The 26840-nt window shown below is 40.9% G+C and overlaps 1 protein-coding gene across 3 annotated transcripts; it reads right to left on the bottom strand.

Annotated features, from left to right (window-relative positions):
- Positions 1-5416: 5416 nt before the first annotated feature.
- LOC143326688 (dystroglycan 1-like) lies at positions 5417-26248 on the bottom strand. 3 transcript variants are annotated; one of them, XM_076740484.1, is made up of 3 exons: positions 26231-26248; positions 11847-12413; positions 5417-10808 (listed from the first exon to the last, which is right to left on the bottom strand). In XM_076740484.1, the coding sequence occupies exons 2-3, from the start codon at positions 12267-12269 to the stop codon at positions 8502-8504; spliced, it is 2730 nt and encodes a 909-aa protein (XP_076596599.1). In that variant the 5' UTR covers positions 12270-12413; positions 26231-26248; the 3' UTR covers positions 5417-8501. The 3 variants fall into 3 exon arrangements, with proteins under 3 accessions (XP_076596599.1, XP_076596600.1, XP_076596598.1); XM_076740485.1 differs by lacking the exon at positions 26231-26248 and adding an exon at positions 19462-19766; XM_076740483.1 differs by lacking the exon at positions 26231-26248 and adding an exon at positions 19358-19472.
- Positions 26249-26840: the final 592 nt, after the last annotated feature.

Here is a 26840-nt window from a genome sequence, read left to right as displayed (position 1 = left end):
ACCGAGCGCTGGCATACATCTCGTGAATATGTTGCATATTTGTTATGCTTTGGCTGCATGAAAAATGCAACTCACTTTTAGAAGCTTGTAGAAAATAAAGTAGCACATTTTTAACATTGAATCACAGCTCAGGTTCAAGGCACAAACAACAGTCAATAGCATTTAAACCAAGGCAAATTGTCTGAGGCTTGAACAGGAGTTGACAGAGATAAGTGCTGGCTGGCTGGGAAATTTAACTAGAGAGCTAAGCCCTTGATTTCAAGGAGCATGGCATAAACAATGCGTTTCCACATCCCACACAGATCACTGTTATTTCAAAGAAAAGTAAATGCCTAAAGAGAAACAAAATACTGAAATGGAAATGGATAGTTGAGGGTGAGTGATAGAAATCCACATCAAACAAAGATGAAATGAAATTGAAAACCCAAAAGGTACAGAGAATAAATCACACACCACACTTGTTTGCTTGTTTGGGAGTAGATTAGTAGAAACAGCTGTCTGGTGTGATGTTTTTATTTCGTCTTTCTTCTTAAAACACATCCTAATTCAGGCACATAAATCCTTCACATGAATCCAACTTTAAAGGCTTAACAGCTACGAGTTTTGCTTTGGGCATCGTGCAGGAAGTGTGCAGTCAAATGATTATAAATCAATTCAAAGTGTGAATTATAGTCTCGCCACGCAAACTACATCGCTGAGGATTGTGTGTCTCATTTTTCAGTTGGCGGTGGAGTGTGGAGCACTCTCCATTTGATTAAACCCTACCCAAAGGCTGCATCAATTATGTATCTTCACAATGGAGTTAATGGACTGCAATAACAGTTGAAGATGACTTGACTAAATTTCCACATGACATGGCAAGAAAAATCTCACTTCAGTAATGTAAGCCTCCTGAACAGCTTGTCTGAAATGATAAAAGATCAGGTCTGCTTCTAGCTTATTGAATAAAAACCACATTTTCCTCTGTTAATTTCTCTGTTAATCAGTAAAACATTATGCCCTCTGACAGGTCCGTCTCCTCCACCAGGAGTGTAAAACCTAACACGCGTCCTCATGTGTGCACGTACGCTCTCTGCCACGCAAGAAGCCATGTACCTGTGTGTGCACTGAATGCATACGTGTGTGCATGTCTCAGCTCAGCTTGCAAGCCATCTACCTTATGATCCAGCTTCTATAACTGTGGTCTCTGGGGTTTTGATCCCACGAGTGGAGCCACACAGAGAACAGAAGGGGCCCGCAAAGCCTCGACTACACAGCCGCTGACCCATCTGGTCATCAGGGCAGCAGGGAGCACGCAGGATGCAGAGACCAAAGCTCTGCACAAATATCCTGTGCTAACATGAGACTGGCAGATCACACAATGCCTGCAAAAGGCAGAAATGATGCACAGCCGCCACATACTGAGCACACAATATCTAAAAAAAAAAAACACGAAACAAAACAAAACATGAGGGTTTCACGTTTTTGTTTTGACATGTTGTGTGTTCAATGGACTGCATATAAGTTTCCAGCTAAACGCATACCGCAGAGAGAAATACGCTGTATGCTGCTTAAAGTGACAGGGACCCTGCCGTTGCATTGTGTATAATTTACAGCAAAAACAACATGTTGATTCAGCTGTGATCTTTGTAAGTCAGGCGGAGGTAGCCTCAACATGACATTACAGAGCATGGGGGGGGGGGGGTTAACCTGACCTCAGTGCTGCCATTTCTCCTCTGCACTCAAATGCACAGTCATGTAAATGTTTCTAATAACCTCTCATATGTCAAGTGACTGCCCGCTGCCCTGGGCCCCTTGCAGCAAACCTCAGCTTAAAATGCTGCTCACACCATTAACTCCTGTGCACGCAGCCAAGACAAGGCAGCATCTGTCATGTTTTCTCCCATAGTTGGCTTTGAAACCCCTCCCAACTCCTTAGCTTTGTCACAGCTCTGAAAATCGACGGCATCCACGCAAACTTCCATGACCGAAGATGGGGATTTCCATCCTGGCTCTGGGATGAATCCAATTTGTTAGATAAGAGGCAAAATGCAATTACACTTTCTAAATCTGTGACTGAATTATGGCATCTCGCAGTTGTTACAACTTATCTCAGTCTCTAATTATGAGTGTGACTTAGGAGAGCCGACACATTTTATTACCAGGGGGAATTAACTGAGCTGATGCACTTTTTGATAAATACCAAGCATCTGCGATACACCCACTGATTCACATGCAGCGTTACGGTAACCCTCCTGGAAAGTAATGAATTTAAATAAATTCAAATATCGTATAATAAGCTCTTGTTGCCTATACACACAGCATCTGATAAATGATAATTGCAGTTTTGTATTTTGTTTACAACAGCTTAAGGCTACTTGTTATTTATCTACAAAAGATATGATTTCATGCAAAGGCTTTCAAATCAGCTCCTTTGCCTTGGTGTGATGCTACTGCCATCTACTGATGCTGCAGGATCTCTGTCTATCTCTGTGTTGGCTCCTGCCTCAGAGCCCTGCATTCTCACTACACTGTCTCAAAATATAAGATCTGCACAATCAGTACTGACAGATGACAAAATGTACTTCTGAACAGACTTCCTGTTAAGCACTCAGGGAAGCAAGCTCATTGTGTCAACATTGCAAAGCATTCAAATGAACTTACTTGATTCTTTCACAAGATGGCACTGCAGTCATGGCTGGTGGGAGGACAAGAGGCAGCCTGAGATGAGGCGAGGACTTCATCATGATCGTTTCCAATACTGCAAGAGAATATAAAAACACACACACAAACACACTTGTTTTGTCACCTTGGAGGACAATGCATTGAATTACATTTTTCCAATTTTATTTGAGTAGAATAAGAAAGTGTAAATATAAATGGTGTGTCTTTGTTACTCACAATTGAAGCTCACCTCCCCGATGACAGACTGCCGCTCTGTCTTGATCAAATTCAAAATAATCAGTTCATGCTTAAAACTAGCTTCCCGGCTAACTCTAAGTAGCTAGCTAAAAAGATACTATTAGCAGTTAGCTAGCAGGACACAGAACGTAGTACACTAGCTCCCTAAATTAAACAAACAAACAAACAAAAAATGTCCCTGCTCCTGTTTTAGAGGCTTTATAATGTTTCTACTTTTTTTTTTTTTTTTTTTTTTTTAATAAATATTTAATGAAACAGACCTTTCTTTTTGTTCTCTACAGGTGTATGACAATGGTTAATCTGTCGGCTAATGTTGAGATGCTACTTAAGTTAGTCAGTGTGCTGACACAAACATTTGGACATACGAAATTTGGAAAGTTATTAAAGTATTGGATATTTCTCCTTTAATTTAATGAGGGTTATTATGAGAGCAATAGAGCCGACACATTTTTACTTAAAAATGTGAAAATTTTAGGGTTGCGTTTTGGTCCTGTAGACTTAATATTTTACTAACAGGAAGTAGTTACATTTCAGGATTAAGCTAAATGAAAGTAGCATTGACAGAACCTTAGTTTAACTCTCAACTACACCAGTATGTCTTTAACATAGGGGGGAAAGTCTGTCTGTATATATACAAATGAACCATACTGTAGGAGCACATTGTGTATGATCTAATACAGTATACGTATTCTGTTATGTATGGTCTATGATAATATGCAAAACATTTTAATTGATTGCTTATAATAAAATATGAATATATATATATATATATATATATATATATATATATATATCCCTTTGCTTGCCTGACAATTATCCTTCATCATTATGATGAGCTTTTTTTTTTTTATCATTGTGCTTTCAGCCTAATGGGAAACAGAGTGCCACATTTCATGGGCTTTGGGCATCTAATGAGGCCTATTACTGAGTTGTCCATATCATGTGGTGCTGCCCACCATCATACCCTTTCTGCCATTTCCACAGCTAAGTAGGAGATCACCTTACCGCCTCCTCAAGCACTATAGTCCATACAAAGACTGATTACTTTTTCTTTTTTAATCAAAAGAAAAGTTTGTGTGTGTCAATAATACTGTGCAGTGGAAATAATTACCCTCCTGTTTGCAATGAGAGTTTGGTCTGGCATGGCTACAAGCCTAATTAGAATTTGTTATGACCCCAGGAATTATAAACACGCTTACAAAACACCCGTTTTGATTAGAGTTCTGCCAGTGTCTGAAATAACAAAGGTACAGCAGGTGTTCTAAAAACACCAAATGTGGATATGTAGAAATCTGTGAAGCAATTTCAAACAATTATAAAACAAAGCATTTGTATTCATCTGTATTTTATCTGGTGCACTATCACTGCAGGAAATTAAAAGTTGTGAAACACGTGAGACTTGTGGTTTTCATGTGCAGAGCTGCAAAGCATCCACAACAGCAGGTTTTCAAGTGCACTGCACCAGGCACGTCAACAACTGAAAGGTCAGTTCTTCCTATAGGTTTTCATGAGGTTATGCATTTTTCATCACATACATTAACTTTCATTCCCACTAAATTATTAATAGGTGCTGGGGGGCGGAGGGCTGATGAAGTGAGAGATTGGCAGGGCATAAAATAGACTCCACATTTTGATACAGCCTCATTACCTACTATTGGCTGCTGTTATCGATTAGCTCAACTCCATTTGTAGATTCAAACTACTCAACTGCTGCTGTAGCAGTCAGATTATCCTTTATGGAAAGTATTGATAGAAAGCATATCCATACCTACAGCTTTAGAAACTATAGTAGATTGTGTACTTTTTTGGGTACAGCCAGTTGAAAATCCTATGCAACTTGAGCTGTGATGCACTAAAACTAACAATTAAAATCAAAGGTGATTTGATGCATTTTGCCAAACAAGGTCCAGTTTAAACAACGCTCTAAAATCCCTCTTAAAGCTTACAGTGGGTCACTGCAAGGAAACGGCAATGTTTGCAATCACAACTGTCCTTGGCAATACGGGTGCACATGATTGTGCCTTCGCCTAACCTCAACCTCACAGAGCTGCTCTACATCACCTGAATCATCCTACAGCTGCAGCATATTCGGTTTGTGGTCCCTGTGTGCCAGAGGTGATCATCAGAGCCGCTATATTATATTGTATGTTTTCAAAATTACACAGTCTGCAACCTTTGTAATAACAACCGCCTGGGAGATGTGAGTCACCATTTTTTTTGAATGGAAGAACTGAAGTATAATCAATAATTAAAAGGTAGCATCTATCTATTTCTTAGGACTGCAACTGAAGATTTTCGATATTTCTGATTATTACTTAGTTTCAATGAATTATTTTGTCTATAAAACATCCTAAAACAATGAAAAACGCTCAATTTCCAAAAGCCCAGAGTGATATCATAAAATCTCTCGAGTCATCCAAAAAAACAGCAAAATCTTACATTTGAAAGCGTAGAACCATCAATTGTTTGGCATTTATGCATGAATACTGACTGAAAAAAATATATGCTCATTAACTAATCAATTAACTGATTGTTGCAGGTCTATAAAAAGCTTGATGTCAATTTGTTGCCTGTTTCAGTAATTTATGTTGCGCTTCATTTCTGTCAGGAGCCATTATTCTGTCATTATTGTAATGTTCCGCATACGTAAATTGTACTCCACACAATGCAACCATGTCAATAAAAATCTGAATCCAAGTCTGACATTTATGCAACAAGGGGTGAAATGTCAGTATTTCAGTCTGTGTATTTAAAAACATCATAAGCAATATTCAATCACAGTCAGTGTTTCTAGGAAACAGAGCTTTTAAAGTCCAGCGTCCCAAATGAGTCAGTCGCCCACAGTTAGATGGATGTTGGCTAATTGATTAATGATTTTGCAATTTGCAACATAACCCAACTCATCATTATCAATTATGTGTTAAAATAATTAGGACTGAGCAAATGAAAGCACAACAGGTAACATAATTACTGCACAGACAATGAAGAAATAACAAAATACAGTTCTTCAGTCACTCCAGTACACAAGCTGCACAAACCTACTGAAGACAGATCTTTCTCTCCTCGTGAGTCTACAGATCATCAGATATTTTCTATGAGCTGGAAGGGTAACTTCACATTCACACAGTTGTGTTTCAGGGTTTGGATGCTCTTTAAAAAGGTACAAAAATATTCAGTACCTTGATTAATTCCCAGAGCAAGTTTCCACCAAACACACACTGACAATTAGATCCATGGCAGTTCAACGATTTCTTGCTTTGACTTTGTGAGAACAAATCAAAATGCCTTGTGTTGCGATTTTTACTGAAAATGTATATTTGTCAAGGCCGCATGGGTCTGCAACTTGTCACCAACCAATGGAACTGTTTTTAACACCACCTGAATTAGTCATCATTACACAAGCTCAGGTATTAGTCATTGTTACTGATATTTCTCCAAGACACACAGGAGCACAGAGCCAAAAAAAGAAAGAAGTGCCCACCTAAATGCCACAAAAGGGAGCACTTGTCTTAAAATATCACACTGTCTCAAGGGAGCTGCCTGCTGTGTATCTGGTTTATTACAACCAAGAGTGTGTAGCTCATGTTATAGCCAAAACCAGCCAACCATTGGACCCTATTATAGCCTGCTTCTATAGGCTCTGTCAAGAATGTGACAACATACTGTAAAGCAAGGCTACAAAAAGGCCACAGGTCTTTGTTGTTATGTACTGTAGAATATTTGAGGGCAAAATAAATCTGGAAAGCAAAGTGGGGTTTAAGATATTTAAAACTTACTTTAACCTTCAAAAATAATAAAAATTCTCATATCTGAGTCTCCCATCACTGAATTTACTGCATATTGCAATCTAATTTATCCGGCAAGCTGTGTTTGTCAGTCCTTAAATACACCTGTGCACATGTGCTGAAAACATAACACGATTAATACAGTTTTTTCTTAGATAAAAAAGGGACTATACACCATCTTTGAGGCTTTACAAATAGTATTACATTTTATTAATATATTTTCATAAAACAAGTTTAAGACTGTATCAAAAACTCAGTAAAAACATTAGATTTTTAACCATTTTTTCGTATGGTGATATCAGATATGAAATGTACATAATTCACATGTTGTGGTTTCTTTGATCCCCATCATACTGAGATAATGCATTTTTTTTTGTGATGGGCACATAAATGTTCTTTTGTACCCTCACAAACTATAAAGTCATTTTTTTTTTCATGATTGTGATCATAAATCTAGACATACAATTGAAAAATAAAATTATTTCCCACTCTGGCCCTCCCTTTCCCAACTAGGTTTACTGATAAAACACTAACATTATGGAGTTGTTTAATTTCACAGGCACACAATTATGTACATCCCCTTGTCCCCATGCCTCATCTGAACTGACAACAGGCAGCGCACTAAACTTAACAGTGCAACTCCTAGAGGCAGAGCAGCGATAATACAGTACTCTAGGCCCACCCACCCTCATACCAAAAAAATCAACTGAATATAAGACAGTGGATCCACCTCACTGATTGTGTCGCTAAGTCTCCCACTGCTGTGAATCACAGCGTTCCACTGGCCCCTTCATTACTGTTGTAGCAACCCCACAAGGTTTGCCTTGTGACCACATACATCACCTTAGCAACAGCAAAACCAGTCATCTCTCAGGCAGGTTCAGTGGCACACACACATTTATATAAAAAAAAAAAAAAAAAAAAAAAAAGAAAGAAAGAAAAGAAAAAAAAAAAAGTCATTATTCGTTTTGTAACTTAATGAGGCTACATCTACAACAGGCGTGATCAGTGTAATGTCCTTTGTGATCAAGTACCAGAGGAATCTCAGTCATGTGGTGAGTTCAAGGATACCAAAACAACTTTTTTTTCTCCTTACTGAGCTACCACTTACTGCGTTCAATTCTGCGCAAGACACATAGTGCAAGGTTTAACAAGAATTTGCATAAGTGCAAGGTTTGCATGTTATTGTCAAGAGGGAGCAAAGCATAGGAGAGAACAGGGATCAAAGTCTAAGAAACAAACAGATTTCTGTGTAAATAAAGTATTTCATGCTTTCAGTTTGGCTTTTTGTATGTCATTCCCCTCTAGAAATAACAGGTGCAAAATCTTAGTAAACCTAGCCGAAGGACAGATAAGAGTGATACAGAACTCATAAAGATTAACATTGTGAGGGAGAGCCTCAAGTCTGTTGTCATGGTGACATCTGCTCAAAGGCCCTGTGGGCGTCAGTCTTTCCTGCTTCTTTATTATTTTCTATACAATAGAAATAGAACGTCGTTGAAGATAAAATGGAGTGTTCTTGGCAAAAACAGACAAAAAAGAATATGCAAGGAGTCAAAAGCAGATCTGAAGGACAACAAAAAAAAAAGGAGTGCTGGAAATACGAACTGTTCCCCATCCATTTGCCCTGTGCCAGTAGTAGAATTGTACGATACAGTGTCTTATCCATGATGGTCAAATATATGGGTATGGTTGCCTGCTCCTCTACAAAGTCAAAGCCATTTCATTGAACACATGTAAAATTACTCCTGTAGTAGTTTTCAACAAGCATCCCTACATTGCACCTGCTTTCCAAACTGAAAGCTCTAGTGTGCGTTAGGGAGGCACATAGGGAGGTGGTGACCTGTATGAGGTCATGTTCTTGGGGCGAGAGCCTTTGCCCTCTATGGGGACAGTGAATGGTGGCGGGGGCTGGTAAGGAGGGGCATTAGGATCATCTTGATAAACAGAATACTCCTCCAGCAGATCCTGGTTAAGCAGGGTACTGTGGGGGCCAGCCATGTTTGGGTACTCTGGAGGGGGAAGTGGAGGCTTTTCCTCCTGAAGGATAAGAGGGATGCTGGAGGACGGGGGTGACTTAGAATCATCCAACTCATCTGCAAATATTATGGGGACTCCTTTCTTGATAAAAGTGGCCTGCTCCTCTATGGTCATCTTTCCTTTGCGCTTCTTGCGGTAGCAGACCATAGCAATGATCCCGGCTATGAGCAGCAGGGCTGCTACCACTACAGCTGGAATGACAGTGTGTAGGTAAACATCATCAGTGCTCCGACGACCTGTCCCCGGTGATGGTGTAGCTGTGGGAAGAACAGGCATTGGCACTTCTCCTGGTGGGATGAACGTGTAGCTCTGACATTTATTGGTGCCACGAATAGAGATATTAATGGGTTTGAAATCAGGCTCCATGGCTTTGATGAAGGCCAGTTTAGGGGTCCCTTGGGGATCAGAGATCTTGTTGCTGAGAACTGTGATTTGGTCCTTTGGACAAGGACTCTGCTGGAGACTGTTGTTGGTCCATTCTACCACAATGGAGCCTCGAGTGATGTTTTTCAGGGTTACTGTGCTGCTGTTGCGATCGCCGAGGGCATAAGCCAACTTTTTGGTCAAAAGAATCTTCTTATGCACATCATTGCTTAAGGTTTTGGGGTCACCGTGAAAACGAGCAGCAAACACAACTGATGGTTTGTCATTCGCAGACCAACGGTTGACTTGAACCTCAAATGCATCCATGATGCTCCTCCCACCCTTATCGGTGGCCAACATGAAGTACTCATGTTTCCCCTCATGCTGCTCCTCTGGAAGGCCATACAAAAGCTGGATAGTGCTGTTGAATTGGATCCAAGATGTTTCACTCACTGCTTCTTTGGGGGTCTTCTTCAAAGTCAAACGCAGCTTGTCAGTCGTACCATCCTCCCTGTCAAAGAATGTATCAGGTGGAATCTTAACCTCAAAGTATGTGCCAACCCATGCATTGACCTGATCGATGGCGTTGCGGATCTCTGGGTTTTGATTTAAGTCTGGAGCTATAGAGAGAGTGGTGGTGCGTCTGGGTGGTTTAGGTGTGGTGGACTTGGGTTCCCGGGGAGCTGGGGTGGAAGTTTTGGGTTTCTTGGGTTTCCTTGTGGCAGAGGTTTTGGGTCTTTTGGTCGTGCTTGGTGGTGTTGGCGAAGCAGTAGCCTCCACAAATGTAGGGCGGGTCATGGTAGGCTGAATAGGGAGGACGCTTGTTGTTCCTAGAACTCTTGTGGGTTGGGGAGGTCCAAAGACAGGAGTGTGGGCTATCTGATCTCTGACTCTCATGGTGGGCTTCACCGGAAGAGGCAAAGGGCCTCGGACAGGGGGGGCAGAGTTGTCTGTTGCTGGGGCAATAGAGGGTGAAGTTGGGGTGGGAACAACACGCACAGGGGGCTCTGGGTGAGTAGTTGGAGGAAGCAGGGAGGGCACTGGAGTAGGAGTATTGTACAACTGCCGTCTGACCCGTTTAACTCCATGGGGCTTTTTGTTGACAATGTGCCAGCCAACCACTGGGTATCCCAGCCTGGCTGACATGGTCCCATCCTTCGCTGAGGATTGGACGCTGCTAATGTCAGGGATACTGGCCTGGTCAAGGGCACATCCGAGTTTCCACGATAGTAGGGCCCCATTCTCCACCACCTTCTTGGCATTTCCTGGTCCAGCCATGAAAGCAGACATGTCAAATAAGCGGTTGTTGACAACAGGGACCACCCTCATGTGCTCCAGGGGCACATGTGAGAATTTTCTCATAATGCCCAGTAAGCTGACCCTCTGTTCAGCTACCATCTTTGTCAAGTCAGCGTCCAAGATGACTGTAAGGACAGTGACAGGCTCCTCAGAGCCACAGGTGAAAGGCTGGATGCCACTGACATCAGAGAGCAGAGTGAGCAGGGCTGGCTCTGTGTCAGCCCGTTCTTCTGGGTATACTTCAATAGAGAAGACCGTTCCGGGGAAAACTTGGTTGGCAGTCTTTTCAATTTTCTCCTCTCCAGTCACCAAGATATGATACACACCTTTATCCTGCTCCAGGGCCAAGCCTCTCAGAATGCAGCTTTCTTTGTCCCAATAGAGCCAGGAGGGTAAAGTCTCCTTTCCCATCTCAGTGAGCTACAAGAAGAAAAAGAGAAACACTATTACTGTTTTGTACTATAGGAATACTTCTAAAAGTTAAATTCAAAAAGTAGAAACTCATTACTCATGTCATTAAATGATAAATCAGTTAAGAAAGAATTACAAATGGCCCTCTAAAATTACCAGGACCCAGGTGATGTCTTAAAAATTATTTACTTAGTTTGACAAGAAATTTCAATGAACTAATAATATGACAGAGAAAATTAAGTAAATATTGGAATTGTGAAGTTTAAACTGGAAAATATGAAGTAATTACTAAAACTCAATCATAAAATTCTTCATTTAATTCTCTGTTTGCTACAGACTAATCCTGGAACTAGAAATAACTAAACAAAATCAAAATGAATGCAAATCTTAATATCGAGTAAAACACTTTCACAACCTCCCCAGACACCCTTTCATATTGCATTTAGTTTATCAAATCTTGCCAAATATGAACAGGAAGCAGAGTAAGCTTCTATTCATAATAACTATGTGAGTCATCACTATTCATTTTGAGTTATTACTGTATGACAGGATATCATTCTGCATCACCACTTGGGCCAATAATAATCTCATCTCATTCACAAGTCAGACTGGAGCAAGTTGTACCAGAGTCGGCTTCAATCAGCAATGATACTGTGATCAAAACTGAAGGGATAAATACTATATATTATGTATTTGTACAGTGACAGAAAAATACTTTGGCCCACATGGCCACTGTAGTACCCATAAAAGAACAATAAAAAAGGTTAGAAAGCAATTTAGATTATTTTAATGACAGTCTAATAATATCATGGTTGTGTCTATTCAAACAAATAAGGCACCTACCAATTATAAAGGGGGGCTGATTAATTCAATCTTATTAATGTTAAATGTTTTACATTCAATTACTTGTTAATATCAACACATTGTTATTACCTTATGAGGAATTCAATATTACATGCTATATACAAATATTTCCCACATAAAATCAACTCTAGATTTATCTCAACATTGAATATTTCTGTAATGGCTAATCTTCAGTGCACTTACATGGACATTACAGGTTGCATTGGCAGGTCCTGGTGGAACCTTCAACTGGAACACCTGGCCCACGATTGCAGAGGAGTCAGGGATGCCAGTGTGCACTCCCCCATTCTTTGCAGAGCAATCTGGGATAGCTGTAGGCGGCCCTTCTCCTACCAAAGATGCTGCAGCCTGTAGCTCAGAGAGCACAGAGGACTGCATAGAAGCCTCTAGTTCCACAGATATCATCTCCACCAGTGTCTCTTCCTGTTCTGGCACAGTGCCCTGGGCCATGGTCACCAGAAGCCCCATTACCAGAGGGATAGTCCTGCACGAAAGAAGTCTGCTCCTCCCAGCATCCCCACAGCTCATGTCTCTCCGTTTATAGTGCATAGCAATAGGCCTTTGGGCTGCCCAACAGATGTCTGTGAACAACTTAAGAGGCCACATGCACTCAAGTCAGTCTGATGATATGCTTGTGGGTCAGATTCCCTAGTTTTTGGCTATGCTCACAGATGCAGTGGTTTCTCTTTGTTGTCCTCTGTGATCCATGAAGAGATCTTTGGCAGCCTGTTAGACAGCCATGTCAGCCAGCTGCGTGAGACAACAAAAACAAATATGAGTGTGACAAAGTGAGAAATTTGGGGGGGGGGGGGGACTTGACTGCAAACATACAAGTAGTATTACTCCTCACACAGTAAAGTGGTCTCAACAGATCTCCCCACTGCAATACTACCAACATATATTGTATTTATTGTATTAGTGCTGGGCGGTATGATGGTATTTTTCAAAATTATAACGGTTTCACAGTATATGATGGTATTTTTTTTTTCTTTCATCTGGAAGACAGATGCTTTAACACAGGTACGTCCAGGCGCTCATTTGGGTGCATCCGGGCAGAGTACCGTTTTCTCGTCCAAGCATACGGAGAAACTCCTCTGTTGAAAACACTTTTTCAGCCTTTTTTTCCACTTGCTTTTGTTCTTATCTCTCATAAAAGGATGAAATGCAAATAAAAGAGTAAAATAACACCTCGGGCGGGTCGGCAGTGTCCTCTGTGAGCGCTCTGCCTATTCATGTGTAAATGAGACGGAGCAGTGAAACTAACTGTGCAGTTACACCGGTCAATAGCTTAGCAACCAATTGGTCAATTTTGATGATCGACCCCTCTATCAACCAGTCAGAGTCAAGAGATTCGAGGGCCAGCACCAAAATTCACCATAGTAACACCAATGACAATCCAGAAGGAAGTAACCCCAGAGATAGTATATCGCATGAAGAGCGATCAGAATCTGTGTGGGAACTGACAGTCCAAGACACTTGCTCTTTTTTTTTTTTTTAACCAAAAAAACAACACACACGGCTCCTCTTTTTGGCACAAGTTCTTCTGTGTCATCATGTTCGACTAGTTCTGCAGCTTCGATTTCAGAATTTTCAATGTCTATCCCATCCATCTTCACCGTAACGTAACACCAGAGCACTACAGTTTACCCTCACCACGCCCCACACCATGCGTGTTTAGAAGCGCAACATCGAAAACGGTCCTGTCTGAAACAGTGTCACGCGGCGCAGCGTTCCGAGCGTTGTGTAATCACATACACCAGTGTGGCGGTATATTAAAAATTCATATCATAACAAAAATATACACCGATATTCAGTGTGAACCAGTATACCGCCCAGCCCTACTACATAGTGCCCTCAAAACCACAATGGAACCAAAAAAAGTACAGTACATGGCATGTACTGCTGTCTGTTAACAATTCTACAACGCAACATATTGCATTTTACAGACATACAAATTATAATAGCACAACACTATACCTGAAAGTGATGATGCAAAATAACAATGATGTATAAACGTCTGAAATCTCAATATACTTTTCACTATAGAGTAAACTACTGAGTGTCTATTATATAAGGAAGGAGGATTTTGGACACAGCATGTTGTCTTCCCACGTAATTTATAAATGAGGCAATATTTGGAGTTAATAAAACACCTTATAAAGACTCGCTGAAAACACTAAACCCTAAGTGCATCCAGTTTTATAATTTTAGGATAAACATAATTATCTAAATCTACTGAAATTAAATTCCAACAAATTGTAGGGTTAATTGTGCTGATAGTGTAAAATATATCTCTCATTTAGATTATACACTTGCAGTTTCAAAGTCATAAACATTATTGTAAAAAGGACACATTGATCTCCTACTGGTCTTCACTTCTCTGTCATAGCATTTTCAGTAACAGCGATTCTCACGAGTGTCAAAGGTTGTTTGTCTTGGTTGTAAGTTTTAATTAGGTGCCCTGGGGGTTGGAGTAAGAGTCCCCGTTGTGCTGACCCAGCCAACCCCAATCCTGTAGCAGTCAGAAACGGGCAGAAGAGGGTCGCCCATTTGCCTGGAATCCTAATGCCTGAATGGCTCAAGGCTGTGACGTCAAACTTATTCACTCCAAAACACTGCGTGTTAGAAACTAATCCAACCCCAGAAAGAGGACTCTGCTTAAAGAGGGTCTTAGTGAAATATTTGCCATTCACTGGCCAACATTTTGATCTAGAATCATTGTCAGAAAATCTGTCAATTTAAACAAAACCCATACCTCTAAGAATGTTTTATGCTGTTTGGACAAACCTCCACAATATCTGGATAATACATACAAGAAAAGGCCAGTAACAGGGTTGCACTGTCATTGGGATAGGGATCTCATGGAAACTAACACAAACTTTGCAATCACGAAATATACATTCATTTACCCTAATATGAGCAGGAACAGATGTTCAGCCTCATTCTTTTGGGATAAGCTATAAAATTTAATGAACATGATGGGAGGTAGTCATTATTGAAATCAATCATGCATGCAAGTGCATGGTCTTCTACTAAACTGTGTACCTCCAAATGCTGCAGCAAATAAAGTTTCAGATGATTAGTTTTGCTCGTCTCACTCACCCACTTGCTTTCACTTTCACTTGTGTGTGTGTGTGTCTCTCTCTCTCTAGTCTGGCAATCGATCATACACCTTTTTGTTTTTTCAAAACTTGAATTAACAATAAAACCCCTCCAATCAAATCATAATAACACGATGACTGCTGCTGCTGTCATATGACATTCAAACACCTGGTTGGTAACCGTTCATATGGGAAATGACATCAAGTATCTAAAAATCCATAACATTTTTATTCAGTTTTAGTTCCCACTGTCTGAAGCACAACTGAACAATATGCAAAAGAAATATTAATCATATTGTAATTTCTTTGACAGATATTGTGATTGCAATGACTCACAATTTCAGTGGAAATGATAATTTTTGCAAATCATTTTCACTGGAAAAAAATGATGTGAATTTTCTTACAGTACCAAAAAAAAAAAAGCATATTCTCTCCCTTACATCTGGAGAATATGATTTGTAGAGCAGGGCTCTGCAGCACAGCGCTTTATTGATAATGGTATATTTTGATAAGATTTCAATAAATTGTTCAGCCCTAGTCTGAAGTTGTTTTTTTTTTTATCCTTCACAACCCATTTAATAAGGTTCATTTGCAATCCATATATACTAAGGGCAGCTTATTAAATAGTTAGGTGACTGTATGTTCCCTGCTGAACTGGGCAGAAAGATTTTCAATAGAAAACATGGTTTCAGGTGGAAGTGATCAGAATCTCTGTGGGAAATGACAGTAATGGTTGGAAATCCTGAAAATTCTGTACACACCTCTATCCAGTAGTTCAGACTGATGTCAAAGTAAAAATAAATCAATAAAATAAAATTGATCAGAATGTCCCTAGACATGCACAAATTGATAGGGTTTCAGAACCTTTAACTACAATATCAAAGCATCAGCGCCCATACCATGTTGCAAAGGACAAGAATGGAGAGAATAAAGGTTTTGAGAGGCCTCATGAGTGGAAATTTTATCTTACAAGGTTCAACTCTTATAGGGGTGATAAAGCTGTTCTTCACAACATAGCTTTCTGTAATTGTGTGTTGACTTTATAATTTAAGTTGTGCCAAAACATACTGAATATTTAGTCACTCAATTCTTTTTTAACCAAAGATAACTCAGCCTTTGGAAAAGCAAACAAAAAATACAAAAACAGACTACTGTTAATTGTGTCATTCAAATTATCTCTGACCTGACAAATTAATGTTCAGCCTTCAATTAACCTGCAAAATTCATGCAACTAACAGCTACTTTTCCAACTTTGGTTTCTGTGGATGCAGGTACAGTCCCACTCCTTCACACGCTTTTACAATAACTGCCCACATTGTTCTGAGCTGTTACTAGAATTGTGAACAGCAAGTATCTCTATGGTGGTGTACAGCTCAGCCAGCGTTACTGAGACAGGCCAACCTTTTGCATTTAAAAATGTATGATTCATCACTATACAAAAAAATTACATACCAAGGCCGGTACAGATATTTGTTTGCATTAAAAATCAACCGTGTCAGTAGATCACCTACTGTTAGTGACTAATAAAAACATGTAGCTAACGTATGCAAAACAAAACTCAAACCACTGCGTAATCTATGTATTCTACTTTCAGTGAAAAATATTAATTTGTACTGCAGGTATAGAGCGTGGTGTTTCTGGCACAGAAATGGACTGTTATGACTAGACGGCCAGCTGGGAAAACTACAACATACAATCAGTTCACATCCACGGGGCTCCTGTACTCTCCACCATCCTGCACGTAATTTGAAATGCTGAATGAATGTGTCAAAGAAATAACATTTCAAATACAAAATACAATAACAAGTCACTCTGAAACATGAAATAGCTGGGACACACTGGTTATCTGTTTTGCTAATTTGACATTTTGCCACCTACCAACAAATGCATGGAGAGCATCCAGTCACGTCTCACATAACCCATCATCCAGGTTGAGACATGCACCTTATCTGACATCTTTATCTACTGAGTCAGTTCAGTGGGATTTATACCCCACACCCCTCTCTCCCTGCATAGCTGTCTTCTGACTGACTATTCCAAAGAAAAAAAAAAAAAAAAACCCCACATACAATAAGCAATCTAATTAATGCATGGTCATGCAAAAATACTTAAAGGTTAAATCTTCACTGACCTACACTATGCCAGCTGTGAAGACAAAACATATTTCTTGATTCATTTATCCATTTGTGTTTCTATGTAAAATGAACATTAACATGAAAATGGGTTTGCCCATAAGCTTAATTCAATTCAGAATGAGCACTACACCTTACCTCAGGCTGTTGCCACACACGTAAGGGGGGGGGGGGGGGGGGGGGGGGCAACATCTGAGCATCAAAGTAAGCTCTCCACATTGTGGCCTAGATTCTATCACGTTCTCATTTCACAGTGTGAGTAATTCAGAATCCAATTAAAACAACATCTCATTAAGAAATATGAAATGTTTTAATATGCCGATTTGCAGTGTTCTAACATGCCGTTCAAAAGAACAAAACAAATATTAAAAATGAAATGTGTGCATAACAGAATGTGTTTGAGATGAGTAAACCTCAACAGTAATGAGGATGTGTCATTTGAGAAAAAGGCCAACAATCAAAACATGTCTTAAAAGAATACGCATGAAGCCATAATGTCTGCTGTTGAGAGGGACTGACCTTAAAAGCCTAAGGTAGGACTTATAAATTAAGAAAAAAAATCATCACTATCAGTTTTAGAATAGATGGCACATTCAATGTGTATTTTTGGAAAAACACAACCTTCATTAATTGCATCTCATTGTTAGGATAATTGTGCCTCACTGCTATCATCACAATACTTTCTTTACAACAGCGCTGGGGCTTAGCCATATGGCAATCTTGCAAAAAAATTTAAGAAATGTAGTTTCAAAAGCCCAAGAGCTGAAACAAAAGTCAATGAAATTAGTTATTTTAAATGCTTATTTGGGATTTGAGTATAACACAACTTGTTAATTTGCCACTGACAACTTATTAAAATCTCAGTTTCTATGATAGGCCCAGTACAATGACACAGGCTTTGAGTGTGGGTGATTTCTGCCCATTTCCCACTGAGGCCTACACTAACAGGGGAATGACACCGTTTCCAGCCGTGGCATCCATGCTGTCTGCAGATCAACAGTAGTTAAAACTTGAAAACTATCAAAAATAATTAGTGCTCCGATGCACAGTGGCACTCAGGGCCAATTGAATTGACGTACCACATCCAGCAGCCTCTGGATAGTGCATGAGCTGAATAACAAACACATCCACAAGACAAGCTTGCTTTGCAGTTGGATGTTTCCCTTGTGTTGCCCTCTACACTGTTCGACAAAGTAATGAAATATGTGGACAGAAAACACAAAATCGGCCTTGGCTGAGTAAAAGTCTATCGTGGCATGATGACCTGCGTGCAACTCGTTTCAAGCTACAGGAGAACCACTGTATGCTGTCAAAACTCAATGTCGGAAGTCAACAAATGACTTTAATGTGTTTCTGTCAAATCAGAGGTATCCGGAGCATGAAGAAACAGTGAGTTTTAAGTGTACAAAAAAAGGAAATGCTACATCTCTGCTCTGTAAAGCCTCCCAGCGAGTGACACTTGTGTCTGAAATCTGGCTTTTGCTGCGGATGATTTTTCTCAATTCGTGTAGTTAAACCTATTTACACTTCCGACTGCTAAAGACTGTGAGGATACAAGCCACAAATGCGTTTGCTATGTGGCACATGAGGTTAAATAAAGTACAGCGACTGGAACTACTGGAACGTTAGACACGGTGGGAAATTCACGCTAACACAATAGTAAGTTCGGCTAAACTCGCCCTTCCCGATATAACATCAGCAGCGATAAAGACACTGTGATTGATGACAGCCGACTTCGCTTTTGACGTATAATTACACAAAACACTGATATCATAATCAAATGTGTCAGGATTGGCTGCTATTCGTGTCCCAGTAGTCAGTTGGTAGGCAGTTACTGGCATACAGCTAACGTTAGCTAACTAAGTTAACTAAAACGTTAGCTACCGGGCCCGTTTCAGTTGCCCCCGTTTAGCTAGATTGGAGTCTGTAGACGAGGCCTTTATATGTGATAACGCCACCTACGACGTTCAACCTTGATAAATCATGTAGCAGCACCCACTAAGTAAACTCTACCTTTATGTGAACAGTAATGACTAAAACTGGCCGTAAATAAAAAAGCAAATCCAGTCACTGGCTGCGTGCAGTGCTACATCTACATCTACATCTGCCCATCGCTAGCGCAGAGATGCACCTGTTTTATTATAGGCGGAAACGAGCAGCGATGTGCTGCTGCTCCTGCTGCTGCTGCTGGGGCAGCCACAACACAAATGAATAGCTCCCTCAATATTATGCAGCTAACATTAGCTCTGTGAGGCTGCACTACTGATGTGGTTACGAACAAAAGCTCGCTCCGTAGCATTAACCTCCATAACGTGTTAAAGTGAGCCACCTCCATCACTTCCAAATGTCGAACAGCAAAGTCGAATAAAAACGACTGGACTAGGTAATGATAGCCACCGAGTGAGGCTAACCAACGAGCTAACGTCAAGAGAGTATGCCAATGACAAAAATAGCCTGTTACCTGTCCTGTCAGCGGACAGGAGTCCGTGCTAAATCTGGAAATAAGCCGAGTTAGCAAGGATGCCGAGGGTGCCATTACTCACGACGCCCAAAATTCAAACTGACCTTGTTAGCGAGCTAACGTTAGCTAACTCGCGCCGTAATGTCTCCTCTTCTACCCGGAGAGAGCCGCTGAGACTTCCAACATGCCATTAAACATGCGCTTTCCCCTCAGCGCCACACACAGATATCTGGCATTTGGTGAGTAGAGTATCTGAGCACAGCCAGGGGAACGGCTGTCTCTCTCTGGTTTGGGTAGTCTACAGATAGTTCACTGCTCTATATCGTAATTATGTCGGCTGCTACCCCTCCCTTACTGCCTCTGTCCTCCTCACAGACAGGTCTACAGGTTGAGGCCAACCGTGTGTACTAGCGTGACTCCGCCTTCCATTTATTTATTTGGAGACGTCATGCAGGTGAAAACATCAGCGGAGGAGTGCTATTGCGGAAGGTTTGAGCGTCTCTCTGTCCCTACACTGGACTGAAAAAAAACTTGGGGGGGGGGGGGGGGGGGGGGGGGGCAAGGGCGGGTAGTAGCTGGAAGCGAAAGAAGATAATGGCGGATGGGAGTGAGGGGGGGCGGGAGAGTGCAGACAAGGATCCAAGGGGGGCATCATCAAATGTAGCTGTGAGGTTTGGAGGAGTTAACAAAGATAAACCCACTGAAGTTGACAATCATCAAAGCCTTAGTCAGGGAAGTTAAATATGTAAGAGTTGAGCGTGGCTAATAACTAAAGCAGTGAGGGTGGGAGAGTGTGAGGAGGTGGTCTATGGATTTCCTCTCAAAGTCACTGTGTAGGAGCTAGTTGAGATCCTAAGGGTGAGGTGTCAAAAGAATGATGGATGGATTTTTGTGCTACAGCAAAGGAGAATACATACCGAAGCCAAAGAGCTCTTTCCAATGTCAGAATTTTGGGCATGCAAGATGTGCAAGGGGGAGAGGCAATGTGCAAGGTGGGGAGGGGCGCTGTAATTGCAAAGGGAGTGAAGAGGGCTGTATGGCATTCCTTCAAAAAAAAAAAGGAATAACTATATAGAGTATTTGCAGTATGTTGTAGTCGAGCGCTGATGAACTATTACAGTCCATGCAAATGAATAGAGTTAAGTGAAGAAATTGAAGGCATGGTGCTTCTGTACACTTTATGGGGTTGTGAAAAGTCAGACAACAATGGGCAGGTAGTAGAGGAGGCATTAAATGGAGATAATTTAGTGAGTTTAATGGTGTTAGGAAGACCAGGGTGGACGTTACACTGGGTAAAGAGTCTATGTTGGACCTTACATTTGTTTCGAATAAGATTGGAAGTGTCCATCACCCTGTGCTATGCAAAATAATTGTTAATACAATTCTGGTCAAAGAAAATAGAAGTGGACGTTAGGTTTTTGAAAGGAGAAATTAAGGAAGAAAACATAGAAATATTTGAAAATGAAATGACACAAGGTGTTAGAGGAGCAGTGGTGATGGTGGGACGGCAAGTGCAAGTAGGTGGTGAAGAATAGGAACAGAGCATTCAGAGTAATGGAGTGACCTCATAACTACCAGCACATGATAGCACATCAGGCAACAGTAAGAAGCACAAGACAGACAAATTACATATAAGAGGAAGTGACTCATTGGGAAGCATGACACATGTAGGAGAGAAGAGAGAGGATGGTTGAGAAGATGGAAGGTGATAGAAGGGAGTGGAGCTATCCAGTCCTACCAAACTCAGATCAAGCTGCGGTCTCCAATAAAGAGAGAGCTGAATTAATGGTAAACACTCTAGGACGGGTTCACGTCAGATGAAGGAAAAAGAAGCAGAGAGGGAACAAGATCAGAGAATGCTCAGTGTTAGAAAGCCCACACAGTTATTATGTTGTGAACTTCATTATTGAATTAAGTTTCCATTCATTACTAGTTGTTTTTCGGTAAATTTTCTTGTGTCTTACGTTATTGAACGCGACATTGTTGTTCCGACGCTTTTGAATGCATCACCTGTGTGCGAATGCCGTGCTGAAAGCTAGTTTTTTCTCTCGTTAATACGACGGTGTTTCTTTATTGTCATTACCGTAATTCACCTCTACCCAGTTATTGCTGTGAGTAAATGCCAGAAGGTGAGTTCAGCACCCCCTGCTAGAAAAACCAGCATAGACCAGCATAGCAGGTCACCAGCAAAAACCAGCATTTGTTGTGTTTTGATGCTGGGATGCTGGGCTATGCTGGTTTATGCTGGTCTAGCATCCCATGCTGGTCTATGCTGGTGACCAGCATGGGATGGGATATGGCACAGGATGGGCACCAGCATCACCATGCTGGTCCACCAGCATCACCAGCATCACCATGCTGGTCCACCAGCATAAACCAGCACCAAACCAGCATAAACCAGCATAGACCAGCATTATTTCCATGCTGGTCTATGCTGGTTTTTCTAGCCGGGCTTTGTTCTGTTATTATGTTGCATATTATGTATGGTGTTTGCCATGCTGATTATTATTTGTATTACTATTGCAGACCACAGCCAAATAAATCATCAATAAGCAGGACATCAGTATTCGTGCTCTCTAATAGGAACACCACACTCCTTCACCTTGCCACTCTAAACCAGCTAAATTCCTGGAGACGCCCTCTCTCCTTTTTACTCAGCCTGGCATTACAGAGGAAAGGCAGCACATTGGTACAAAGTACAATGCACCATTTACCTTGAAGGAGCTAAAGAGGGTCTGAACAAATGCAAGAATTCAGCCCAAGGGATGGATGAAATACATTATACTGTATGTTCACAAATTTGAGTGAAGAGAGACCCCAGATGCTCTTGGCGCTGCATAATTAACTGTTAAAGTTAACAACACATATAAGTTATTGGCACACCTAGTCAATGAAAGACTTGTAAAATGCACCTTTTGGAAGAAAAAGGCATGGTGGCAAATTATCAGAGTGGCTTTAGAAAAGGAAGAAGCACTAACGATCTAGTAATATGTCCAAAGGATTGAATAAGGAAAGCGAAACTGAAGAAAGAGTCTGTGGCTGCCACTTTCTTGGATGAAGAGAATATGGTGCTTCGACCTACATTCAAATGCTGTAGTGGCGGTAACACTGTAAGTCACAAAAGTTAAATACAGCCCTGAGGAAAGCTCGCTGATGGTGTATTTGTCCTTCATGCTGTCTTTCATTGGGTTTGTTGTAACAGACTTAAAGTGGCAAACTGATTGAACAGGTCAGCTGCTGCTCTTGTTTTCTAAAATCAGAGACTCTCGTCTGACAGCCGAGATGAAGACCGTTTATGTTCTAAAGGTTGTATTTGTTCTGCTCTGAAATGATTAACAGGGTGACTCATTTTCTGTTGGCGCACATGAAAAATATGATGTCTTATCTTCAAAACGTTTCCCAAAAAACACCCGATTTCTAAACTTGAGTTTTACTCAATACAAATATTGATTTTGGTTTCGATACTCATTACGTCCCGCGTGAAAATCAAACTTCAGAGGAAGCAAACATCAGCTGGATGAGGAATATTGCGGGATTTTATTGACAAGGTGTGCAGGGTATCTTAGCACAGAAGCCTTATCATACAACCACGTTGCACAGAGTTTGCAGCAATGTGCATTTGTCATCAGTGCGTTCATTCTCAGAGAAACACTTGACTGCTGAGTGAAGGCAACTGTGATATTGGTCACAAGGCGCAAGCATGTGGTTGTTGAAGGGTTCGAACATTCAAGGATGAGTTGAAAGGATTATAGTTAAAGTTTTAGTGAAGTTGAGTTAATGTCCAGTTTGTGCCATACTATATTAGCTCCTCTGCAGAAACAAAATGTCATATGATAATTGATTAATGTTATAGCAATCATGGAAATGATATGACATATATTATGAAACTACTGTTAGTTTTGGTTTGTGGAGCAGCCATTCAATCCACTTCCTGCTCTGCACTGCAAAAGATTCCTTGAGAATACTTAAAAAAAGTCTTCACAATGACGACTTCCTAACAAATACACACAAAGAAGGTGACATTTCTTTTTTGTTGCGATCTCTTTTAGCTTATATGAATTACGGGTTATATTAGCCTGCATTATTATGGTTTTAAATAGGGCATGAGCTCTACTGGGAACAAAACTTAAAAGAGAAAGGAAAAGTTTAAAGGAGGAGGAACATCTCTCAGACTGACAGCCAGTGTTGAAGTCATAAAACTTAAAGTGAAACAACGATCACAGATATCATTAGACTAAAACAGTGGAAATGGGCAGTCTTATAATTCGCTTTACCAGCAAATGATTAGATGTCTTTTACTCCACAGAGAATATTTGCGTGAAATATGCAGTGCCATTTATGTGATGCCATCATCACACATTATCATAAACTATAAGCTGTGTGAATATCTGGGAGCAAAGAATTGACTCAATGTTCATTGCAACAAAGAAATGGCCTTCATATACTAATAAAACCCTTGGCATGCATGATTAGGATTTTAAGATAGAGAAACGGAGCCTGTCTGTAATAGTTCAGAGACCTGTCAGTCATCTGAACAGCACTGACTCTGTGTTCACCCCTGCAAGGCGACAGTATGAAAAAAGAGCATGCATGTAGTATCTAGTATCTGCATGTAGACTCGAGAGAATAGATCGGAAATTGAGCATAAATTAATGTTCTATTCAAAGTGAACATGCACAGCTTTCCAAATGCAGTACATGTAAAGACATTTTACTATCACATAGATGCTCCATGGATTCATTTTCTTTAATCACAGATTTCATTCACACGTTGCATAAAACCTTCAGAGCAATGACAATCTGTTTTTGTAATTGTGTTATACCTCTTAATTGTCTCGAAATCTAATGAATACACCATCAGCGCAGACATAATATGTAAATTGTATCAGTGTCAGCTGAGAATAGTACATGCGTTTCCTAGCAGTTGCTATTCTCTCATTCTGTTGTTTACACTTGAGGCACATTATGGATGGGGGATTTCCATTGCAAATGCATCACCCTGCTCTCGTTTTTTGCCAAAACACACATACACAAAAACACCTGCAGGTCTACTAGACCATGATAGCCCCACCGCAGAAGGGCTTTCATGTGATTGCACATATCAATCTGACTCTTGATGTGGGAGCACAGACCGAGAAAGAGAGCGGATTACAAATCAGCTGACTCCCCACATTTTCTTCCAAGTGACTTATTAGGAGGGTTATTCTGAGCCTACTGTCGGACTGCTGAGGGGGGTTGGCTGAGAAGTGAGACCCTCAATGGAGCCAATCTCCTCTCCCTCACAATGGTAGATTACTTTAGACAACCCTTCTCGGTTTCACTCAATAGCAAACGGAAAGACCCTTTCAGCTTTTTATATGTTGTGCTCACACATCTCCCCCCTTTTCAGCCACAATTTTTGTCACAATCATAATTCATCTGCCCTGTCGTAGTTTCTTTGGCTCACATGAAGGGCCACAGGGCTACAGTCATTTGCAGGGCCATTTCGTCACGACGTGCGCTGAAATGCTTTAAAGAACATTTCAGGAACACATCATTTACCTGTAAGAAGTTTTGTTTTTGGTCTGCTCTGGGTGTCTGCTCACTCTGTCACTTGTTATGTTGAGCTGATAATAGAACAGGTACAAGGAGGATTTCCTCTCTGCACAGTGCCTAGACCACAGACGTGTTCCTGTTTGTGCCTGCCCCCAGTTATCTGTTCTCGCTGCTCAGCACTAATAAGGTTTTCCAAGAGGTACCGTCATCACTTGTGCGTGTTTAGACTTAAATAGACTGTTAGTAAGCCACCACTGTTTTTGTTAAAAAAAAGATATATATTATTTACCAAAAATTATATCTAAATGAAAAACAAATTTGGACTTGTAGTTTCATCTTGTTATATTTACATGTATCTCAGTCTAAATTAATCCCATTTGAGTCTTGCTGAGGCAAGTCAGTTGATAATTTGCAAAATTACACTGCATAATTAATCAGCTATCAGAGACCCGGAAGGCAATTACAGGGATTGGTCATTAGCAGTTCTGTACGTTCGACCAGTGGCAGATCAGGCCACTCCATTACAGGGTAAACGCACAGCTCCTCAGAAGACCTCATGCTAAATGGAAGTCTGAGGAAAAGCCCCTAATGGCCTCTGTGACTTGGGTAATAGTTTTGTTATCAGAGACAAACAGGCATAATGATTCTGAAACACATCAAGAGGACATCAGCAAATATAAAAATCAGCAAATGGAATGGCCAGAGGATGACCCCAATGAGGAGCATAAATCAAATCAAAACCCCCTCAGTAGCCCTTAAATGTGTACTGCGACTCTTCAGCACTTGCCTGAAATGTTCTTAACCCAATCCATCAGTGAGGTAATATGATTACACAGCCTGAAGTTCTAGTCCTTGGAAGGCCATTTCACATTTTAACTATGATGCCATATTTATTCTTTATTCTTTATTTGAATCCCCATTAACTTCCACAAAGTGGTCACTAGTCTACCTGGGGTCTGCAAAAAACAAGACCAATAAAAAGACAACAATCAAGGTTGCCAGGCCGGCATTGTAAATGACAAATTGTTCTTAATGTTGGGTAAAATTGAGGTTAAATAAACACAGTTTCAATAAAAAAGCACAATAATCACATTTATGCACCAGTTCTCATCAAGTCCTCATCTGCAAATTAACTTAAGTTATCTAATAAAGGTTACAGAGTAAAAAGTACAATATTTGCCTCTTGAATGCAGTAGAGCAGAAGTAGAAAGTAGCAGAAAATGTTTAAGAAAGGTGCAAGTACCGGGGAAATGTACATCAAGTACAACACTTGAGTAAATGCACTTAGTTACGTTCCAGAATTGCAGTCCTTCCAGGTAACCTTACATGTCGGACTTACCTTTAGTGTGTGGCTTACATATCTGGGAGAGTCAAGTCCCTGCACAGAGTGACAAGCCTGCTCAGTGTAACCTGACTCTGTGTCCTCTCCTGTTACCTCTCTGGTTGAGATAATCAGCACCTTCCTGTGCTTTCTGTTCTTGGCGGGCTAAGAGATTTATTAACTAGCAAACAACGTGTAAGGTCTCAGGAATGTGCTCCAGTTTTGTCCACTGGACCTGACGGTGACTGGCACTCACGCCTAACATGGCAGGCAGCTCTGTCTCAGTAAGTCTGCGTGGGCTGCCAAGTGTGTGTGGAGCAGTACTCCTGCTTAATGTCTGGCTGACGCCGTGGGCTTAGGGACGATGAAAATGGGGAGAACGCGCACAGGCCCAACTTCGGGTCCCAGGTGTACACTTAATGCTGCCTATCAATTCTGGCCCAGGGTGAGGGAGACTACAAGCCAGATCAAATCATGAGTCAGAGCTGCAGGATGCATTTCAGCCTGCCTTGTATTGCCTTGCTAGTCACATGGCAACAGCGCAGACCGAGATGGAATGAGTCAACGGCTACGGGAATCACAGCCACATATCTGTCCAGGTGATATGTGGGAGAGTGTGAATTGAATG

This window comes from Chaetodon auriga, chromosome 10 (assembly GCF_051107435.1).
Source record: "Chaetodon auriga isolate fChaAug3 chromosome 10, fChaAug3.hap1, whole genome shotgun sequence".
Lineage (NCBI taxonomy): Eukaryota > Metazoa > Chordata > Actinopteri > Chaetodontiformes > Chaetodontidae > Chaetodon > Chaetodon auriga.
Note: the sequence above shows the minus strand (reverse complement) of the source record. Positions and strands in the feature narration are given on the sequence as shown.

Excerpts from the sequence above, each read along its gene's own strand:
- LOC143326688 (XM_076740484.1), bottom strand. The coding sequence starts at position 12,269 with ATGTGGCCTCTTAAGTTGTTCACAGACATCTGTTGGGCAGCCCAAAGG. Across the intron at positions 10,809-11,846 it reads ATGCAACCTGTAATGTCCAT|CTCACTGAGATGGGAAAGGA; the intron begins GTAAGTGCACTG and ends TTCTTCTTGTAG.